The sequence below is a fragment of the Myotis myotis genome, unplaced genomic scaffold, assembly GCF_014108235.1.
Source record: "Myotis myotis isolate mMyoMyo1 unplaced genomic scaffold, mMyoMyo1.p scaffold_m19_p_4, whole genome shotgun sequence".
Lineage (NCBI taxonomy): Eukaryota > Metazoa > Chordata > Mammalia > Chiroptera > Vespertilionidae > Myotis > Myotis myotis.
The window spans coordinates 50,228,410-50,247,450 of NW_023416346.1; the positions used below are offsets into that span (position 1 = coordinate 50,228,410).

Sequence of the window (19,041 nt, forward strand, 5' to 3'; positions counted from 1 at the left end):
CAGGCTTCCAGTCAGGAAAGTCGGAGGGTAGCTGGGTCTTCGAGGTTGGTGCAAGAGGTAGTGAGCGCCTAAGTGCATCCTGCTCAGAGGGGAAGAAGGGGCCTGAGGAGATGTGCGGTCCCTTTAAGACCCCAAAGCTTGCTTAGCCAGACGAGGGGGGTGCAGTGGAGGCGCTGCGTGATGGGAAAGTCGCCGGCTGAGCCTCACATTTTCTCCCGATTTCCTAACTTTCCAGTGTGGGGAGCAGGAATAAAGCCATAGTGCGGAGTGGAGAAGGGGTGCCGGCTGGCAGAGGCTGCGCGCTTGCAGATTTCCCGCCTGCGCCTAGCGGCGGCCACGCACGCCAAGTGGGGAGCGGGAAGCGGGGAGCAGGGAGCGGGCGGCGGGCGGCGGGCGGCGGGCGGGCGGGCAGGCGGGCAGGTGGCCCCGAGCTGCTGGCGCCCGAGCCTTGGCTCAGCCCCCAGGAGCCCAGCGAACCGCTGCTCCCTCGTGGTGTGAGGGCGGTGATGTTTTTCCTCCCACCCACTTTTGGGTCCCCCCGCCCCCCTCGCGCGCACTCTAGCTCTCTCCACAACCTGCGAGCCACAGATCTCAGAGGAGCGCCAGGGAGAGCTTGGAGCGCGTGCACCAGTGGAAGACAGAGGAAGCCAGTGAACAGGTCAGTGAGCAGTGCCTGGCTTCTGCTTCCCCTACCTTCCTTTCCAGCCTTTGCACAGGTGGAGTATCTTCTGCTGGCCGGAGCCACTCCTGAAAGTTCCCAGAGGGTGCCCCAAACTCTCTCGATCTGTCACCTCAACTCTATTTAGGTTCCAGCTGCCAGCGGCCAGGGTGGAGGTGGGGCCCAGGGTGCCTGACCCAAGGCAGTTTGGGGATTCTGAATTCGAACTCACCACTCTCCACTCCCTACTCAGCCTGCATATTTCCATGCTCTGGTGCTTCTGGAGGCCAAATGGGAAGCTACCTAACGGGTTCTGGAATCCCCTTAGTTATCCCATTTGTCCAGAGCCTTTTTTCTCACTTGCTGAAGTGCCTTGGACCAGTGGGAGATTAATATGTGCTAAAGTTAATGAAACAGGGGAGGAGGAGGAGGAGGAGAGAGAGGAGAGAGAGAGAGAGAGAGAGAGAGAGAGAGAGAGAGAGAGAGAGAGAGAGAGAGAGAAATTCCTCTAGCCCTCTAGCCTCTGGACAGTTGCCTCATTTTCCAACCTAAACAACTGGGGTCAGAGTTTGAGATGCTAGGCTCAGGAAGCAATCCAATATTGCCAGGGCCTGGAAAGCCTGCCCTGTAGTCCCTCTGGCCCTGCCACTACCTCTATGAAAATGGGCAATTGAGTTCTGTAGGCTCAAGGGAGCTTGAGATTATTCTTGGGAATAAAATGAAATTATAACAAGATGTTTTGCAAGCCATTGTTTGTCAATAGTAAGTAGCAATGAAGGCATTGACTCTGAAAAGTGTCACCTGGGCTAGAACTGCCATTTTTCAGTGAACTGAGCTTTTCTTTTTGGGAGGTAGAGTGGGGAGAGGATGTTAGCCATCACTGTCTGAGACTGCAGTGTCTTCCTATTGTCCTATTGTCCGAAAGAGAATTGCTAACCCGGGGGCTATCCCACAGATGATAGTGAATGTGAGATTACAAGGTCTGTCAAGCCTCTCAGTAAGGATTAGAGACGCTGTGGGACTGGACCTGAAGAACTGGCTGACATGTGCTCAGCCCTTTCTTCCTCTGAGAATGTCTCTTTGGTTCTGTTCTACCCAGGAGACCTCTTCTGAAAATGGACAGGCTCCTGTCAACTTGATGGCTCGGACTGCCTTGCAGTTATAGCTGGGCAAGGAGACCTTGGGCCCTTTGCTTGATGCAAATGAACAATGCAAATGCTTGTTTCATGGCATCCTAATCTACACATTTCTTTAGGTTCTAACATGTTTCTTTTTGTCTTATAAAGCTCAGTCTCCCTCTCCCCTCCCCAGTGTCAGTTGCAGGGTTTCATTTTCTTTGTTGTTTTCTTGCTGTGGCTTGGATCTCCCCAAAACATGTCAATGGCTACATTTTTAAGTAACCTGTAAAAGAACCAGTGCAAGTTCAATGGCATAGCCTGTGTGAAGCAGAGAGTTAATGCAGAAATAACTCCAGTTAACTGGGTCAAAGTATAATTTGAAAAATTAAGGACAGTTTGGCTCTTTGCAAGTGAAAGACTCGGCATGTTTGCTGAGCAATGCTTGCTTGTGTTTATTGCTACAGTCCCAACAAATGTCTTGCACCACCCTGCTCCCACAAAAGAAAAAATAAAATGGATAAGAGAAATTGAATGGTGAGGAGACCTGGAAGGGAACTCTGCTTAGTTTATATTTCTGCACAGAATACAAAGGCAGGACTCCAGGACCTTGTAAATCAAAAGTGAAGATTTATAAAGCGATTAGTTTTCTGATGTTCTACATCACAGCCTGGGAGGCCACAAAGATGACAGGAACAGCAAAAGAGATTAATTGCTCTCTCGTCACCAACTTTTCTATTTGCTCATAACATTAGTTGGGACCCAAGAAAAGCAAAAAAAATCTAAGAGCCGTTTTCTTGCCAGCATGAGTTATGAAGCAATGCTACTGTTCACTGAATCGCCCAACCATTGTACAAGAAAAACAACCCTGTTGGTTCTTGCATGGGGAGACCTGAAAACTGTGGTTTGAGAAATACTTCCTGAGATCCATATGTGATTGTGATAAATTGGATTTCAGTGGTTTAAAAAAATATTTCTCATTTGGAGATTTGGGGGATATGCTTATTAAAGTAGACTCAGAAAGAACGTCCCAACTGTTCATGCAAATGATTCGCTTCAAGGGAACCTGGTAGCTCTTAGAAGACAGAGACATTATGAATGATTGAAGGTGGACCACAAACTTACCAAGGGACCAAGACATCAGAACTTATACCTTTGACAGGCTAGGAATATGTCTGAGGACAATTTAGTTCTTGTTTAAGGAGCAGGGAGGAGGTAGAGAAGGCAGAATGGTATGGAAAATTCTGGCTGATGACACAAGTTATTTTCTATGATTAGTTATCCTTTGGTTATTATATGCATAAATGGATTTTCAAATATCTGGACAACTTCAGAGCATTTAAAGTAGGAGCTGTGGTATCCATATCACAGCCCAACGACAATTTACTTCTGCAGAATGATCACCTTGCATTTCTTCCAGCTCTTTATACTAGGTATTTAGGTTGGATCCTCTGAAAAGTTCAATGAGCTGAGTTACCGTCCAGGGTTAAGCCCAGATTGAAATATGATGTTTCTCAAGTATTTAAATATTTTCAAATCACCAATTGGAAGAGTTTTGCAAACTCTAAAGCCTATGGAAATGACCTGTGACTGGATATGAGCTGTAGCAAACTTTCTCTGTTTGAAGGCTCAAAAGATTTAAGATTTCTATCCCTTAGACTGGAAATGTAAGTCTCACATTTTTAAGAATTGTAGTTGCTTTATAATGTTCTTTTGCGTGGTGGTGTAATGTAACACATTAACTATTTAATTTTGCCTAAATTTTCTCAAAAGTGACCCTTTTTACATTTCCATTTCACAATATGCCTGAGCCATTCAGGTATTTAATTGCATCCATTTGCTAATTACATCTATGTTTTCCAACATAAGTAAGCCAAACTGAAGAGCCTTATAGATCCAATGGAGGACATAGGAGAAACACTGAACTTTGTGCCTCATCCCTGAAGTATTAATAAAACAGAAGTCTTGAAGATAAGATTAGTTAACTTTCAGAAATTGTTTGGGTCTCATGCCTATCATTTTTATGTAGTTTGCCAAAGTAGCTGTTTTGCAAACCCCCGTCTCCCTTTTTACCCCAAAGAAAATCTCTTGAGAAATCAACTTTAATTCCCTTAGAAATGAGATTTTAAAATTTATTTTCATTTCCCTACGACTTGACTTAGCATTAGATAGAAATGCATGTTCATCGTCTTTGCAAGACAGGAGAGGCAGGTTCTATTTCTTACACAGGAAAACAATGCTTGCACTTATGTAAATTCTCCAAAGTTTTTTTTTTCCCCCCTAGCACGTTAGAAACACTAAGCATCAGTGATCTCCGTCACTTTCAGAGGACCTTTTTAAAGTCTTTCTGTTTTCTTTCCAACAGCTTGACTACACCAGACCCTGGAAGTTTTGAGTTGCCTTTTGCAGTGGCCAAAATGAGAAATAAGTGGAAAATGGGAGGAATAAAATACATCTTTACCTTGTTGCTGTTCTTTCTTTTCCTAGAAGGAAGCAAAACAGAGCAAGTAAAACGTAAGTGTCTCAAGTTTTAAAAATAGAATGCTTTTTTGTAATTTCTTTGAAAATGTGGTTATAATCTGTGTTGAATGTGATGTAGCCCAATTGTGGCCATGCCATTATTCTAAGAGAAGAAAGTGATTGTTACTGGTTTATGCATGAATTGATAAGAGAATAAGAGTTTTGAATCAGGCCAACTAAATTTGGGGCTGTTTTTCTGATTATCATATAGTTTTCATCTCATAGTAGACATGACACATTAGCCTATTTTCCTTTTCCTGTTTTAAACTGTACGAATCTCATTCCATTTTACGTAACTCTAGAAATATCTGACAGTTGAGCTGGATTTTTCTCAAATTTCAGACTCTTCAGCAAAGGTTTTCAGTGTATGAAAAAGAATAACGGGAAAGAAAGAAAAACTAAAGTGGGCTTTGCCTATTCCCTTATGCAGAAAATAAAGAAGGAAAAAGCCTTCACATGAGCTGGATTCAGATGAAAAATCCTTTGAGGAAATTGAGATTCCAGGGACCGTGAGCAAATTGGATGCCATTTATCGAAAAGAATAATTCCCTGCAAAGCCAGGGAATATTTCTAGAAAATCAGCGATCCGTGTGATGGGCTAACATGTTGGAGAGAACAGAGTGGCAGGAAGTGGAGCTAATTAACCCTCATTGCCGCCACATTTGGGAGATTTATGAGTAACCATTGACTTCTCTGCTCTTGTTAGGAGCTTTTTGCTGCCTTCACACAGTATGAGCCTCAGCTTCTTTGGGCCAATTGCAGCCACCTCTGAGCTGGACACTTGCTCCAAATTTTCAAGAAAAGCCATAGCTGTAGTTCCCTTTTTTGGCTTCATCAAAAGAAGCACAAAGTGGAACTGGTCCAAAAAGGGCATTCTCTGCTCCAATGAACTTATTCATAAGAGGGAACTGTGAAAATATCTTGGTAGGAGCTGAATTAGTATCCAAAGTCCATCATTTAAACATTTATCTCTTCTATTAGCATAAGTTACATATATTAGGCATGAGGTTTGTTGAAAGGAGGAACAAACCTATTCCATTGTTTTGTGTGTTTCTGTACTGCTATGATTTTCAGAGTAAACTTAGCCTTTTTATTGGGAAAAATAATGATTTTATTAGGTTTTTAAATATGAATGATGTATAGTGATATCTAGTATGATTGGGCCATAAGACCAAACTTAGCAGGGCACAACCTTAGCAAGGAAGCTTGGATCAACCTCTCCCCATGTATTCCTTAAACTCCTTCCTCTTCCACTTCAATATACTCCATCAGATCCCTCCTTTTCTAGAAGTTGTCCCCTTGATTTAAGGGGACTTGATAAAAAAAAGTTTTCTATTCATTCTCAGCTGAGCTCAGCCCACAATCAGCTGGGCTTAAATTCCGTTCCCTCTTAGGAAGAAACTTCCCTTATAGCCTGTTACTGATGGCATCATGGGGAAAACAAGCAACTCTTCTGGGAAGCCTTCCATATTTATGAAGGATTGAAGAATATTGCCCATGTGATGTAGAGCTTAGTTGAAAAAACAAAGAAAAATGCAACTTAAAAACTATTTACAGACCAAAAACTGTAACTTTTTAACGTTTCCTACTGCCTATGAATTTGTCCCAAGCCCTTTTGATATTCAGTTGGTGTCAAAATGATTATGTAACACATGGCCTAGGGCACCAGTTTTGGTCTGGTGTTTCAGGCTTTTAATCAGAGGATGAAGGCAAGGTCATGGTCATTCCCTGAATGAGCCATTCAGCATCATTCTTTGTGGCCACACCAAGCTAACTATCTCAAAGACATATGCAAACTTCTCTCTACTAAAGGGGAAATCTCAAAGCATATGCCCTATGTATGTTGCCTCCACCACACACACACACTGCATGCGCAGAGCTTTATACTGCAGCTCTAACAGTGGAAGTATCAATCCATTGGTGAATGGACATGTAATGTACTATCATGCAACCATTAAAATGTGCTTATTGAAAATTTGATAGTCATGGAAAATACTTATATTAACTTATTTTAACATTTTCATATTATAAAATTAATAATACTTACTTTACAAAACACTATGAAAGTATCTAGTATCTCAGATTTGTAGAGAATATGTATCCCATAACTCCCATCCCAAACCCCCAAGCTAGCCATTACTGACAGTTTGCGTGTGATGTGTTCTTCCAAACTCTTTTCTCTGTGTTATGAAAATACATTTATGTGTTCATAGACTGTTTTCTTTTACAAAAATGGGACATGTATCTTTTTCTGTAACTTATTTTTATTCAGCAATGTGTCTAGGACATCCTTCCATGTCAGAACATTGCAATATAAAAGTACCATATTCATTCTAATGCCTTCAGTTTCCAGTTGTGTAAGTGTGCCATGGTTTATTTAACCAGTCCCTATTTGTAGATATTTAGGTTGTTTTCAGGTTTTGCTATTACAAATAAGGCGTTAATGAACACCTTTAGGCAGTTAGGTAAGTACTTGTGAGGAATCGTTAGGTCAATGTCTATGTTCAGTTTTAATCTTCTAAGGACTGTCAAATTTTCCTCCAAAACAGTTGTATTAATTTATACTCCCACTATCTTTGTATGAGTTCCCATTTCTAATTCTTTTACCAAAAGTATTATTAATCTTGGATTTTAGGACAAGTTTAATAGGGAAAACCACATTTCAGTTTTGATGTGATATTTTCCTCTTACTGGAGCATCCTTTCAGTTATTTTTTAATCCAAATGTATTTCTTCAGTGAATTGCATATTTTTCAGTAGGGTTGCTTGTCTTATTGGTTTGTAAAAGTTTACTTATTACCATTTTGTTATTTCAAATTTTCTCATTCACTTTTTGCATTTCAAATATCATTTTCCCCATCTGCCATTGGCTTTAAACTTTAAGTTGTATTTTCTCACAAAGAATTTTAATTTTTTGTGTAGCCAGAGCTGTCATTCATTTCATGTGGCTTCTGGTTTTCTTTTTATTCCTACGAATGTCTTTTTAACTCCATATTCTTATATATTGTTCTACTGCTTATATAATTTGGGGTTTTACCCATAGTTCTTTATTTCATATGAAATTTATAATCATGTATGGTGTGTAATAGGGAACCAATTTTCTTTTATCTCTGGTAGTAGGTTCATGAATATTATTTTTGTTCGTTTTTGTGCTTCTAGTTGTTCCAAAGTTTTCACAATTGGCAAGAATTACTTTTATGTAGAAGAAAAACCCTTTAAAAGAATATCTCATTCCACATGTATTCTATAGAAGGGTAGGTATGAGAGTGTAAGAAGGCAAAAGAGGGGCTTTTGTTTCTTTTTAACTTAGAAAAACTTCAGGAAACATGTGTGAGTGTAGCTCCTTGTTGCCAGATAACCATTTTACCCAAGAAAGACAAGGGTTTTTTTGTTTGTTTTTTTGTTTTGTTTTGTTTTGTTTTTTATCATTTACAGGATGGTTAGATTATAAGCTTCTAAATCAAAGAAGGTGCTCTGTAGTTTGTTTGCCTCCTATTTTGGATATAAAAGTGGAATGAAGGGGGCGGCACCATTATGGCTAAAGATACTCATTCAGTTGGTGTAAAATCTGCAGAGGTCTGCAAAAAATGCTATATTTGAGGAAAGCTGTTTTCACAAGGAAATGTTGAGGTGGGTGCTGCCACTTGCTAGCAGCTAAGTAGACATCATTGCAGTTGTGCTCCTAGGAGGGAAGACAGGCTCAGGAACCCAGGAAATATTGATGGTGCATTTCAGTCGATGAATGAGCCATTTGTGCCTTATATAAAAGTTTGTTGCTGTTCAGAATCAGCAAGGTTTGAAGTCTTTAACTGGGAAAATGTCTTTCTGTAGCTCCATTATGCTGTGTTGTTAAAGTTCTAGTGAAAGAGGCCAATAACTCTTTTGAAGTTCAAAGGAGTGTAACATTTAGTGCATAATATTCATGCAAATATGGGACAAATAGAATGAAGTGTTTGCTTCTTCCAGCAGTTCTAACTTAGGTAATGAACTATTGATCAAAGTGACTTGGAAGAACTGAGTTGTTAGGAATATTCAGTTATTTTGACTTGACCATCATGTGCCACATCTGGCACAGGATCTAGAGGGGGAGGAATTTCTCATTTACGTCACAGAGTCCATTTTTGTATATTCTTTATTGTTGAAAGTATTATATATGTCCCTTTTCCCCCTATTGTCCTCTCCCAGTCTGCCCCGCCCCCAGCCCCAGCCTTCACCCTCCCGCATTGTCTGTGTCCATTGACTATGGTTATATGCATACAAGTTCTTTGGTTGAACTCTCCTCCACCTCCCACCCTCCACAGCCTTCCTGAAGTTTGACGGTCTGTTCGATGACTGTCTCTGGATCTATTTTTGTTCATCAGTTTATGTTGTTCATTATATTTCACAAGTGAGCACAATCATGTGATACTTATCTATATCTGACTGACTTATTTTGCTTAGCATAATGCTCTCCAATTCCATCCATGCTGTTGCAAATGGTAAGAGTTCTTGCTTTTTTACAGCAGTGTAGTATTCCATTGTGTAGATGTACCAGTTTTTTAATCCGCTCATCTGCTGATGAGCACTTAGGCTGTTTCCAAATCTTAGCTATGGTAAATTGTGCTGCTATGAACATAGGGATGCATATATTCTTTCTGAATGGTATTTCTGATTTCTTGGGATATATTCCTAGAAATGGGATTACTGGCTTAAATGGGAGTTCCATTTTTGATTTTTTGAGAAAAGTCCATACTGTTTTTCACAGAGGCTGCAGCAGTCTGCATTCCTACTACCAGTGTACTAGGGTTCCCTTTTCTCCACATCCTTGCCAGCACTTGTCATTTGTTGATTTCTTGATGACAGCCATTCTGACAGGTGTGAGATGGCACCTCATTCTCGTTTTGATTTGCATATCTCTGATGGTTAGTGACTTTGAGCATGTTTTCATATGTCTCTTGGCCTTTCTTATGTCTTCTTTTGAAAAGTATCTATTTAGGTCCATTGCTCATTTTTTGATTGGGTTATCTTCCTTTTGTTAAGTTGTATGAGTTCCCTATAAATTTCGGAGATTAAACCCTTATCATATGTCACATTGGAAAATATGTTCCTCCATGCAGTGGGTTTTCTTATTGTTTTGTTGATGGTTTCTTTTTCTGTGCAGAAGCTTTTTATTTTGTTGTAGTCCCATTTGTTTATTTTTCTCCTTCATTTTCATTGTCCCAGGAGACATATTGCTATGAGCTATATCTGATATTTTGCTGCCAATGTATTCTTCTAAGATTTTTATGGTTTCCTGTCTTACATTTAAGTATTTTATCCATTTTGAGCATATTTTTGTGTATGCTGTACTTTGGTGGTCAAGTTTCATTTTTATGCAAGTATCTGTCCAATTTCCCCAACACCATTTATTGAAGATATTGTCTTAACTCCATTGTATGCACTTGCATCCTTTGTCAAAAATTAATTAAACATAATGGTTTGGGTCAGTCTCAGGGTTCTGTGTTATGTTCCATTGGTCTATGTGTCTGTTCTTGACCAATACCATGGTGTTTTGTGTTTTGAGAACAGTGGCTTTGTAATATAGCTTGATATCTGGTATTGTCATCCCTCCAACATTGTTCTTCTTTCTCATTCTCAAGATTGCTGCAGCTATTCTGGGTCTTTTTTTATTCCATATACATTTTTGGAGAGTTTGTTCTAGGTCTGTGAAATATGCCATTGGTATTTTAATGGAGATTGTGTTAAATCTATAGATTGCTTTGGGTAGTATGGACATTTCAATGACGTTGATTCTACCAATTCATGAACATGGTATATTCTTACACTAGTTTATATCTTTCTCTATCTCTTTTTTCCACATCCTGTAGTTTTCTGAGTACAGGTCTTTTACATACTTAGCTAAGTTTATTCCTAGGTATCTTAACTTTTTTTTGCAATGGTAAATGGGATTGTTTTTTTAGTTTCTCTTTCTGTGAGTTCATTATGGGTGTATAGAAATCCCATAGATTTATGGGTGTTCATTTTGTATCCTGCTATGTTTCCAAATGCATTTATTAAATCAAGTAGTTTTTTGATGGAATCTTTAGGGTTTTCTATGTACAGTATCATTTCATCAGTGAATAATGAAACTTTTACTTCCTTTCCAGTTCTGACGTCTTTTATTCCTTCTTGTGTGATTGCTATGGCTAGCACTTCTAGTACTGAGTAGAATAGGAGTAGTGAAACTGGGCATCCCTGTCTTGTTCCTGTTCTTAGGGGAAATGATTTTAGGTTTTGTCCATTGAGTATGATGTTGGCTGTAGGTTTGTCATATAAGGCTATTATTATGTTGAGGTATGATCCCTCTATTTCCACTTTACTGAGAGTTTTTATCAAGAAAGGATGTTGGAGCACTAGCCAGTTTGGCTTAGTGGATAGAGTGTTGCCCTGTGGACTGAAGGGTCCTGGGTTCTATTCTGGTCAAGGGCACATGCCTGGGTTGCAGGTTCGATCCCCAGTGGGGAGCGTGCAGTAGGCAACTGATCAATGATTCTCTGTCATCATTGATGTTTATATCTCTCTCTCCCTCTCCCTCCCTGAAAGCAATAAAATATATATTTTTTTTAAAAAAAGAAAGGGTGTTGGAATTTGTTGAATGCTTTTTCTGCATCGATTTATATGATCATGTGATTTTTGTCTCTCAGTTTGTTTATGTGATGCATCACATTTATTGATTTGTGGATATTGTACCATCCTTGCATCCCCAGAATAAATTCCATTTGGTCATGGTGTATGATCTTTCTAATGTAATGCTGGATTTTAGCGTCTATGTTCATCAGGGATATTGGCTTGTAATTCTCTTTCTTTGTAGTGTCTTTATCTGGTTTCAGGAGTAGGGTAATGCTGGATTCATAAAAAGGGCTTGGAAGTGTTCCTTCCTCTTGAATTTTTTGTAATAGTCTGAGGAAGGTAGGTTTTCATTCTCTGAATGTTTGGTAAAACACCTCTGTGAAGCCATCTGACCAGGGCTTTTGTTTCCTGAAATGTTTTGATTACTGCTTCAATTGCTTCCATAGTTATGACCCTATTCAGATTTTTTTATTCTTCCTGATTGAATTTTGGAAGATTGTATTTTTCTAGGAATATTTCCATTTCATATAGTTTGTCCAGTTTGTTGGAAAACAGTTGTTTGTAGTATTTTTTTTACAATCCTTTGTATGTCTGTGGTGTTGGTTGTTACTTCCCCTCTTTCATTTCTGATTTTGTTTACTTGGGTCCTCTCTCTTTGCTTTTTGATGAGCCTGGCTAGAGGCTCATCAATCTTGTTTATCCTTTCACAGAACCAGTTCTTGGTTCTATTTACCTTTTGTGTTTCTTTCCTTTTTTTTTTTTTTTTTTTTTTTGTCTCTATGTCATTTATTTCCACTCCGACCTTTATTACTTCCTTCTTTCTGCTTACTCTGGACTTTTCTTGTTGCTCTCTTTCTAATTTTTTAAGTTGTAGGGATAGATAATTTATTACCAATTTTTCTTGTTTTTAGACATAGGCCTGTAGTGCTATGAACTTCCCTCTCAGGACTGTTTTCACTGTTTCCCATAGATTTTGGATTGTTGTGTTTTCATTGTCATTTGTTTCCAGGATGTTTTTTTATTTCTTCTTTGATATCTTTGGTAACCCAATCATTGTTTAATATCATGCTATTTAGCCTCCATGTGTTTGATTTTTTTATGGTAGTTGATTTCTAATTTTATGCTATTTCATCTGAGAAGATGCTTGTTATGATTTCAATCTTCTTGAATTTGAAGAGACTTTGCCTATGTCATAATATGTGGTCTATCTTTGAAAAAGTCCCATGTGCACTTGAGAAGAATGTATATTCCATAGCTTCGGGATTTAATGTTCTAAAAATGTCAGTTAGTTCCATCTGATCTAGTGAGTCTTTTAGGATTGCTGGGTTTTTTTTTTTGGTTTTTTTTTGTTTGTTTGTTTGTTTTTGGTCTGGAGGATTTATCCAGGGATGTCAATGGGGTATTAAAGTACCCTACTGTGAGTGTATTGCTGTTGATCTCACCCTTGATATCTTCCAGAAGTTTGTTTGTTGTTTAATTTTATTTCTTTATTTTTTAAATGTAGTTGGGTGCTCCTGTATTGGTTGCATATAAGTTTACCAGAGTTATATCCTCTTGTTGTATCAATCCCTTTAGATTTATGAAGTGGCCTTCTTTTTCTCTTGTTATGGCCTTCACTTTGAGGTCTATTTTGTCAGATATAAGTATTGCTACTCCTGCTTTTATTTCATTTCCATTTGCCTGACCATTTGTTTCCATCCCTTCATTTTCAGTATGTATGAGTCCCTTGTCCTGAGGTGGGTCTCTTGTAGGCAGCATATATATGGGTCATGTTTTCTTATTAATTCATCCACTCTATGTCTTTTTATTGGAGCATATAATCCATTTACATTTAAAATTATCATTGATAATTACTTGCTTGTAGCCATTTTTATTCTTTATGCCTGCATTCCTTCTTCCTTTTCTTTTCCTTCCGTTTACAACAGTTCCTGTAGCATTTATTGCATTTCTGGCTTGGTGGTAATAAACTCCATTAGCCTTTTTTTGTCTGTGAAGTTCCTGATTTACCCCTCAATTTTGAATGATAACCTTGCTGGATAGATTATTCTTGGATTCATTCCCTTGCTTTGCATCACTTTGTATACCTCATTCCATTCCCTTATGGCCTGATGTGTTTATGTTGAGAAATCACTTGATAGTCTAATGGGAGATCCCTTGTAGGTAACACTCTCTGTCTCTCTCTTGCAGCCCTTAAGATTATCTCTTTGTTGTTAATGTTTGCCATTGTTATTACGACGTGTCTTGGTGAGGGTCTTTTTTGGATTCATCTTTTTGGGACTCTCTGTGCTTGTGTGACATTTTTCTTCAACAAGTCAAGGAAGTTTCCGGCCATTATTTTTTCAAATAGGTTTTCTAATCCTTTCTCCTCCTCTTGTCCTTCTTGCACCCTTATTTGTGGTTGTTGCTTCATTTCATGTTGTCCCAAAGCTCCCTTAAACTCTCCTCCTGCTTTCTAGTTGTTGTTGTTTTTTTTTTGTTTTTTTTTTTTATCTTGCTGATTTGGTCCTCAGCTTCTTCTAGTCTACTTTTGAAACCTTCCATAGTGTTCTTTATTGCAGCTATATCATTCTCCATTCCCTCTTGATTTTTACCTATGTTGCTGAATTTCTCATCCAGAAGGGTTAGCATCTTGATGATCATTACTCTGAATTCTTTCTCTGAGATATTGGTTGCCTTCATTTCATTTAGTTCCTTTTCTGGTGATTCATCCTTTTCTTTCCTTTGGGCATTGTTTCTTTGTCTCCCCATTTTTTTTCTGTCTCTTTCTGGCCCAGGCCACCCTACTTGGGGTCTGAGAGATTGAAGCCATGGTCCAGGACTCGCTAGCCCAAAGTCTGTGTCTCTTTTGAGTTTCATACCTTTATTGTCTCTGCTCTGAGTTGTAACCCCTTCTTCCACAGCTCTGGTCTCTCAGTTGTCCATTTCAGATACTTGGGGTAGGCAGGGGCACATGCACAGTTCCTCTGGTGTGAGACTCCCTGTAAGGTCCCAGAACATGTAATTCACTGTGAAGCCCTGACACCCAAGGCAGGTTGGCACCGTACATCCCTCTGGCAGTGCACTTGAATCATTGTCCTGTGATTTGTGGCTAGGCACACTGGGTTGCACCAGCAGCTCTGTCTTTGGGCCAAGGATGAAGTGTGTGCCAGGCAACAGCTATGTTCTGGGGCTGGAGAGTGGGGTACACCCTGTCTTGCACTCACGATGTGGGAACCTGAAGTGTGGGACCCTGGGACACTGGGTCCAGGCTCTAGTGAGGAGGCACAGCTCAGGAGGTCTCTCTGGCAAGCATTCACTGCAGAAGTCTGGGAGCCCACAAGGTCCTGAACCCTCTCACTGCCAGAGCACTGTGGTGGTCCTACGTGAGTTATGGCTGGCAAGCAAATCCCTGCAAAGGTCCGGGGGTAGTGTCCAAGGTTAGTCTGGGTATTGGTGTGGCTGCACTCCTGGCCTCTGCTGCTCCCCTCTACAAGGTGGCGTGGGCTCCACATGTTGGCCTGGGAGTGTCTGCCACAGTAGCAGAGCTCCCTGTCTAGGAGAGCCCTATCTGCCATCCCCAGGACTCCTGTGATATCTAACTGTCCCTCACTCACCCTTACACACACCACACATGTCCACACATAAGCCTCTTACTCATTTACTCTGTCACACTCTCTCCCTCCCTGCTGTCCTGTTGGCTGCTATGTTGTTCTTCCCAGAGTCCATTCTTGATTTATTAGGTGAGTTAGCTGGATCTTCCAAGGGACTAGATTCTCACTAATCTATCTCTTTGGGAGAAAAGCTTCCAACATCCACATTTGGCTGAAAATGAAGGGAGTTTTCAGGAAGGAAAAACCACCAAAAGATGTAAGGGAAGGAAAAAGATACTTAGAAAATTTTCAGACATGTAAAGCATGGCCTTATGGAACCTACCAAAAGTCTCTCTGTCTATTGTTAATCCAACAAAACAGATTTGAGTTTTCTGTATCCAGATCCTAACTTTGACATTTGAGGTGATTATTGGATAATAGAATATTCATGTCTCAGAAATGTAAATAGGTGGAAGTAGAAGAAAGGAATAATACCTTAAACTTATAAGCTTAATGCTTTTCAAAGTACTTTCTTAATTATTTGTGTGTGTGTGTGTTGGAGAGGCAGTGGGGTTGGATGTAGAGAGAGGCTCTGGAGTCCACTTAGGTCAAAAGCCCAACTCCATGGCTTTTTTGCTTTGTGAATGTCCCTTAATGTCTCCAGCTTTAGTTTTCTTATCAGTACGGTGGGATAAATAAAAGCATAATGACCATCAACATGGGCATTTGAACAATCAATGAGATTGTGGACACCAACTGCCTTGCAACAGTGACTGACATATAGTTAGTTTTTAGTAAGTGGTAACTATTAGAGTAACTCTTTTTAAAGCCAAGTGATATAATCCCATTAATTTTAGATGAGACACTTGAAAACCAATTAGGGCAGGTGACTTTGTACAAGGAAAGAAAACAGGTCCAAGCTTGGACCAGAACTAAAACCCAGGTCTCCAAATTCAGTGTTCTGTTGACTACACCAATTTTCCTCTAGCAATTATGTGAAGAAACTGGTTTATTTTGTGAAATAGAAGCCTAGTCTTTTGCACATGGCTTAGATATCACAGGACTCCCAGTTAACACATAAGAGATGATCCAAATTAGTGAATAAAAAGCTTTGTAACCAGAATTCCCAAAAGGGACAATATACCATGTGGGAATTAAAAGACAAAGACTACAACTAAAGTTATACATAAATCTAAATAAGGTAAGTCAAAGGAAATTTGTGAGGAAGGTTTAAAATATGTGCCTTTATGTCCATGCTTCTTATATTTCTCTGACTTCTCAGTAGAATTGGAATGTCCTCAGAGTTTAATGGAAAGAAGACTGTGCTTTAAGTCAGGAGACATGGTTTTTGGTCAGTTCTGTTGCTTGCTGTGTGATATTGGTTGAGTCATGTATGATATCTGAACTAAAGATTCTCTACATATAAACAAAAAGGAATTCTTACTTTCGGGACAGCAAACTAAAGGATGTCAGAATAGGAGATGGAGAGGTGAAACAAGGGAAGCCAAAGGCTCTGACTTTAGGTACTTACAGAACACCTGGACTTTGTCACAAGATCATTGCAAAGAGTATTCCATTCATTTAAGATTTATAACCTAGCCCACCCAGCATGGCTTAGTAGTTGAGCGCCAACCTAAGAAACAGAAGGTCATGGTTCAATTCATGGTCAGGCACATGCCTGGATTGTGGGCTCGATCCCGTGTGGGGCGTGCAAGAGGCAGTCAATTGATAATTCTCTCTCATCACTGATGTTTCTGTCCCCCCTCCCTTCCTCTCTAAAAGAAATAAAAATATTAAAAACATATTTATAACCTGTTTGCTTATACAAAATTTTAGATACAGGTTATATGTGAAATAATAATTGTAAGATAATGTTTTTGAAGATGAAACAAAATAGAGGCCATCTGAAGAAAATAGAAAGAGTAGATATCTTTAACACCTGATTTGGTACATTATAGTATTAGCACTCTAATTTGACTTGTGCTTCCTGGAAGGATAAAAAGAGAAACGTTGTTGGCAAGAGAAAATTACAGTTTCATCCACAGGGATCTATTTCCCATTGCCTACGTACTCAATCTGTATTGATCATGGAATGTTTGAATGAAGCACATTCTTGGTGTAAAAAGGCATTATCTGAAACCTTGTTTACATAGAAGAAAAAATAATTTTAACTCAATAAAGGTCTTTCAACAAGTGCTAAGGAAATGTGGTCCAGGTACTTTACCTTTACATGAGCTAAGTTAATAGAAGGCTAGAACATGGAAATGTTAAACAACTGAGGTTTAATATGACTAGTAGAATGGATTTTCAATTATCAGATGCCTTAAGCAAACTTTATATTAACATGTTTTTTTCTAATTTTTAAAATAGATGTTCATTGTTAAACATTCAAAAGGTACATATCAGTATAAGGAAAATAAAATTTATTGGTAACCTCAACATGCAAGGATTTTGCACAAAATCCTATGCCGTATGACATGTAAGAGATGATTTTAGCCAGAGACATATTCAAGTCAGGTTTTACCAACCAAACAGCTTTTCTGTAAAAGGATTTCCCCATGGACTCATACTAAAGACTAATGAGAATACCATCAGCTCCCAGTTATCCATGCTAATGGAAATAGGACAGTACAATGAATTGCAATTTCATGGAAAATCTTTTTTTTAAAATTTTGTTTTATTGCTTAAAGTATTACAAAGAGTATTACGTATGTCTCCTTCCCCCACCACCTTGACATTCCCCCGGCCTCCCCTACCCCTCAGTGTCTTGTGTCCATTGGTTATGCTTATATGCATACATATAAGTCCTTCGGTTGATCTCTTACCCCACTCCCCAACCCTCCCCGGGCTTCCCGCTGTAGTTTGACAGTCTGTTCGATGCTCCTCTGCCTCTGTATCTATTTTTGTTCATCAGTTTATAATGGTCTTTATTATCCGTAAATGAGTGAGATCATGTGGTATTTTTCCTTCATTGACTGGATTATTTCACTTAGCATAATGCTCTCCAGTTCCATCCATGCTGTTGCAAATGGTAAGAATTCCTTCTTTTTTGAATAAGAATCTTTCGAGAAACTAAGATGGCGGCATAGGTAAACACCGGGAAATTGTCGCCTCACACAACAATTGAAAATTACCGCAAAGGACAGAGCAAACATCATCCAGAACAACAGGAAGGCTGGCTGAGTGTAAATTCTACAACTAGAAGGAAAGAAAAGCACTCTGAGAGCCAGAGGAGCTGCAGAGGTGAAGTGCAGAGGTACAAGTGCAGAGGTACGGCCGGCTAGCGCGCGGTGCGGCTGTCTTTTTGAATCACAAGCTCCCGACTGCTCTGAACTCCGGTTCTGGGAAGTCTCTGGGGACCCAGGACTCATACGGGGAGAAGCTGGTCTGTCCAGCAGCGGGCTAACTTGAAGGCGGCTTTCCCTCAGAGGTGCTTGCAGCAATTAGCAGGTCACTGAGACCCGCGACTCCGGGCGGAGAATCAGCCATAGCTCCTTGATCCGCCCTTTGATTCCCTGAGACCCTGCCCCACCCAGGCTGCGGCAGAGGCTTTTGCATGTGAATGTACCTAACTGCAGCCGAGCCAGGCAGACCCGGAACTTCTAAGAGAAGGCCCAAGGCCCGGCAGCTTGCATTGCTTCACAGCTGAGCCTCTTCGTGGCTCCTGCTGTGTGGCCTCAGGCAGAGGCTGAATTAGCACCTCCTTAGATCCAGGAGCCACTGTACCCAGTGGTCAGAGGGGGACCATCCAGATTACAACTCCTCAGATCCATAAGGGACACACTCAGGGAGCAGACTCAGTGAGCACCAAAGCCCCACTGAAGCAAGTCTTGCCCCAGAAGGGTGTCTTCAGCACAGAAGTTCTCCCACTTTAGACACAGCTGATTCTCACAGCCAATTGGCCTGGAGGTCAATTCCTCCCAGTGATTCTACAACAACCAAGGCACCAAGAGTGCACCAAGAGTGTCCACCCCAGGTAACTGGGGAGGCTGAGCTACTGGGCCCTACAGGACACCTGGCGCGCAGGGCCACTCTATCAACACAGGGAAGCTGCCAAAATGCGGAGACAAAGAAACAGGTCACAAATGGCAGAAATGGAGGAAAGCAAACGATTGGATATAGAGTTCAAGGCCACGTTTATAAGGTTTTTCAAGAATTTTATGGAAACCGCCGATAAATTTAATGAATCCCTCAATAAGTATAGTGAGACCATGGAGGACATGAAAAAGGACCAACTAGAAATTAAGCATACACTGACTGAAATAAAGAATAATTTACAGAGATCCAGCAGCAGACAAGAGGATCCCAAGAATCAAGTCAAAGATTTGAAATACAAAGAAACAAAAAATACCCAACCGAAAAAGAAAAAAGAAAAGAGATTCCAAAAATATGAAGATAGTGTAAGGAACCTCTGGGACAACTTCAAGCGTACCAACATCAGAATTATAGGGGTACCAGAAGGAGAGAGAGGGCAAGATATTGAAAACCTTTTTGAAGAAATAATGACAGAAAACTTCCCCTACCTGGTGAAAGAAATGGACTTACAAGTCCAGGAAGCACAGAGAACCCCAAACAAAAGGAATCCAAAGAGG

At 40.1% G+C, this 19,041-nt stretch overlaps 1 protein-coding gene across 4 annotated transcripts in view; it reads left to right on the forward strand.

The window, feature by feature from the left end:
* Positions 1 to 429: 429 nt before the first annotated feature.
* CHRDL1 (chordin like 1) overlaps positions 430 to 19,041 on the forward strand; it is a 183,428-nt gene continuing 164,816 nt past the window's right edge. For 2 of the 4 annotated variants that reach the window (XM_036305815.1, XM_036305816.1), the window contains exons 1-2: positions 432 to 658; positions 4,139 to 4,287. In XM_036305815.1, coding sequence (XP_036161708.1) covers positions 507 to 658; positions 4,139 to 4,287 — 301 coding nt within the window. In that variant the 5' untranslated portion in view covers positions 432 to 506. Of the gene's footprint in view, positions 659 to 4,138; positions 4,288 to 19,041 lie in introns of all 4 variants that reach the window. The other 2 variants (XM_036305818.1, XM_036305817.1) reach the window with 2 other exon arrangements.